The 3,226-nt window shown below is 63.0% G+C and overlaps 1 protein-coding gene across 1 annotated transcript in view; it reads left to right on the forward strand.

The window, feature by feature from the left end:
* The window catches only part of TTYH2 (tweety family member 2), a 42,862-nt gene that overhangs the window by 35,243 nt on the left and 4,393 nt on the right, over positions 1-3,226 (forward strand). The window contains exons 7-11 of the mRNA XM_015570706.1: positions 1,077-1,146; positions 1,607-1,662; positions 2,109-2,201; positions 2,390-2,482; positions 3,051-3,193. Coding sequence (XP_015426192.1) covers positions 1,077-1,146; positions 1,607-1,662; positions 2,109-2,201; positions 2,390-2,482; positions 3,051-3,193 — 455 coding nt within the window. The remainder of the gene's footprint in view (positions 1-1,076; positions 1,147-1,606; positions 1,663-2,108; positions 2,202-2,389; positions 2,483-3,050; positions 3,194-3,226) is intronic.

A 3,226-nucleotide genomic window follows, 5' to 3' on the forward strand; every position in this document is an offset into this window, starting at 1 on the left:
TAGTGTGTTGGTGGGATGAGGTGGGTAATTAGTCCATGCGGGGGGAGGGTGGGGCATATGCTCACTAAACAGCAGCTGCCACTGTTACCACAGTTACTGTCATGGGAGGGTCCCAGGCTAACTCCAAAGTCGGGAGCTGCCTGCAGGCTCCGCCACCAGCTGGGCACTGAGTGGCTTCCCCACCTGCCCCAGCTGTGCTCGGCCCCCTCTCTCTCCCTACCCCATCCCTGCCCCACTGCATGGACAGTGCACACATGGGCCCGTGTCCTGGTGGACAGGAAGGGGAGTCCTCCTGGCCGGAGGGGGAGGCGGGGACGAGGAGGCCACATCCCTGGTGGAGCTTCTGACAAGGCCTCCTGCCCGTCTTTGGATCTCAAACTTCTCGGGGGTGACCCAGACAACGATGGTGGCCTCGCCCTCTCCCCACCCCCCACTTAGGCTGGCTCCCCTCCTCCTGCCCCTCCAGTGACAGGGTGGGGGTGCCCCTGGGCCGTGGTGGTCAGCAGCCAGGCCGTCTGTGGGTCATCAGCGGCAGAGCCTGGAGCTCATGTCCTCTGACCCCCAGCCCCGTGCTCTCCCAGCCCCTACCCCCCCCTCCCCCCCAGTCTTCCTGAGCAGGACCTGCGCCCAGAAGCTCAAAGATGGCTTCGGCACCAACATGGTTCTTTAGAGTCCAGGGAAGGCTTCGCGGGTTGACACCCCGGGGGGTGTGGGGCTTGATAACAGCAAGACAAACAATGAAACAGATGAGCAAGTGAGGCCCTGGTGCAAATAGCCCGACACCTCCCGCAGCCTCCCACGGGCCAGGCTCGCCAACGTCCATCCCAGAAGAGGCATTAGACACCGGGGAGGCTTGATGTGCAATCAATTCATGAAGTGAATATTATAGGCAAGGCACCTGCCACAGAGCTAGGGAGGGGCGGAGCCAGGACTCAAACTGAGGAGCCTGGCCCGTGGCTGTTCTTGGCCACAGGACTGAGCTGAGGGGTCCAGTGGCTGGGCTGGGGGCACAGGGCTCCTCCCAGGGCCCTAGTGTGGTGACTTTGCCCCGCCCCTCCCGTCTCTCCCTGGCTTAGGGCACTAGTGACTTCTGTGCGGCTCCCGACACCTTCATCCTGAACATCACGGAGACCCAGCTCAGCACAGGTACAGGCTTGTGGGCCTCCCTGGTCAGAGCTGCCTGGGCCTCTGCTTACCTGTTTCCGCCCTGGAGTCCCCGGTCCCTCCCAAACCCGACGCTTCCAGCACCAGCCAGACCTCTGAGTCGTTTCTTTTTGTTATTATTGTTATTTATTTTTATTGACTTCAGAGAGGAAGGGAGAGGGAGGGAGAGATAGAAACATCAGTGATGAGAGAGGATCACTGATCGGCTGCCTCCTGCACGCCCCCCACCCGACACTGAGCCCAGGATCCCGTCACATGCCCCGACAAGGAATCAAACTGTGACCTCCTGGTTCATAGATTGATGCTCAACCACTGAGCCACACCGGCCGAGCTGGGCCGTTTCTTAGAACCTGCCTCCTTGGGAAGCTTGGGAGCGGCTCAGCCACGGAGGGTGGACGAGGGCCTGGTCCCTTTCCTGCCTGACCTGGTCTTTGCCTTGCAGAGGTGACCCGTTACTACCTGTATTGCAATCAGAGCGTCAGCAGCCCCTTCCAGCAGGTACAGCACCCGCCCCGCCCTCACCCTGCCCAAGCCCCCTGTGTCAGCCTGCCCCCCTCCTAGACCCCCAGCCCCAGCTTCACTGTGGTCCTCTGAAGGGGACAGTGCTCTTGGTCAGCATCTTCTGGGTCACACATCAGCATGTATGATGCCCATGACCCAGGTGTGGTTGTCGTGCTGATGCTGTGAGGTGGGTCTGGGTGGGGTCCAAGAGTCTGCATTTCTCACAAGCTCCCAGGCCAGGCCAGTGCTGCTGGTCCGAGGACCACACTTTGAGTAGCAAGAAGCAAGGGGGCCCTGCAGCTCTCAAGGAGCCTGGGGGTGAGGGGAAGGTTCCTGCAGGCGGGAAGGGCCATAGGCAGGGATGTGAGCGCAGATGCAGCCGGGGGAGGGGCGCTGCAGGGGAGTGAAACCTCACAGTGGGGCCGCGGTCTCTCCTGGCGCAGGCGCTGACCATCTTCCAGCGCTCGCTGACCGCCATGCAGACCCAGGTGGCGGAACTGCTGCGGGCTGCCGTGCCCTTCTTCCCCACGGCGGAGGTGAGGCGGTCTCCCCAGCATCCACGCAGAGGAGGGGAGCCCCGGGGCCTGTGGAGAGGGTTCCCTCCCCAGAGTCTGGCTCCTTTGGCTTGAAAGGCCTCTGTGCACCCGCTGCTGCGTGTGGTCTTAGCCACAGCCCTGCCCCCACCGCTCAGTGTCTGCCTCTCTGTCCGTCTGTCCGTCTTCAGGAGGAGCTGCTCGGCATCCAGCTCCTGTTGAACTCCTCGGAGTCCAGCCTCCACCAGCTGACGGCCTTGTTGGATTGCCGAGGGCTGCACAAGGTGCTGGGCTGGCCCTGGGGGCGTGCGGGGGGTGGGGACACCCCGCTGGCCACAGTCTCCCAGAGCAGCCAGGAGAGGCTGAGAAGAGAGATTGCCCGGGTGTCCTGCAGGCCTGGGGGATGGGGAGGAGGCTGCACAATGGAAGGTGGAAGAGGTGCCTGGCGTCTTGGTTCTCTCCAGCAGCTGAGACAGGGAGACCCGGTGAAGGTACCAGGGGGCGAGGTGGCAGCACTGGGTCAGGTCACCTCTAGGATACTGGGGACCCTGACCTCGGTGAGGGCGGCTGCTCCCCGTTGTCCACACTCCCGGCCACCTGGTCATCCCATCCATCTCCCTGGGTTGCAAGTGGACATCCCAGGCTCATGGCCAGGCTCATCTCCAGGAATTTGAACTATCGGACACTAAAGCAGGGGACACACTGGGATTAGGCCAACAGCTTTCACATCCGGATGGATGTAGAGCAGATAGTCATCGTGCCAGTGCAGGCCGAGGGAGAGGGGCTTCCAGGGACAAGCTCCGCCCCCAGGCCGTGCCCACGCCCTTCCAGCTGCGTGTCCCTCTCCGGCAGGACTACCTGGATGCCCTCGCTGGCGTCTGCTACGATGGCATCGAGGGCTTGCTCTTCCTGGGCCTCTTCTCCCTCCTGGCTGCCCTGGCCTTCTCCACCATGATCCGCGCGGGGCCGCCGGCCTGGAAGCGCTTTACCACCAGGTGGGCTGCCTGGAGGGGGCTTCCTGGGGGTGT

The sequence above is a fragment of the Myotis davidii genome, unplaced genomic scaffold (genome assembly GCF_000327345.1).
Source record: "Myotis davidii unplaced genomic scaffold, ASM32734v1 scaffold172, whole genome shotgun sequence".
Lineage (NCBI taxonomy): Eukaryota > Metazoa > Chordata > Mammalia > Chiroptera > Vespertilionidae > Myotis > Myotis davidii.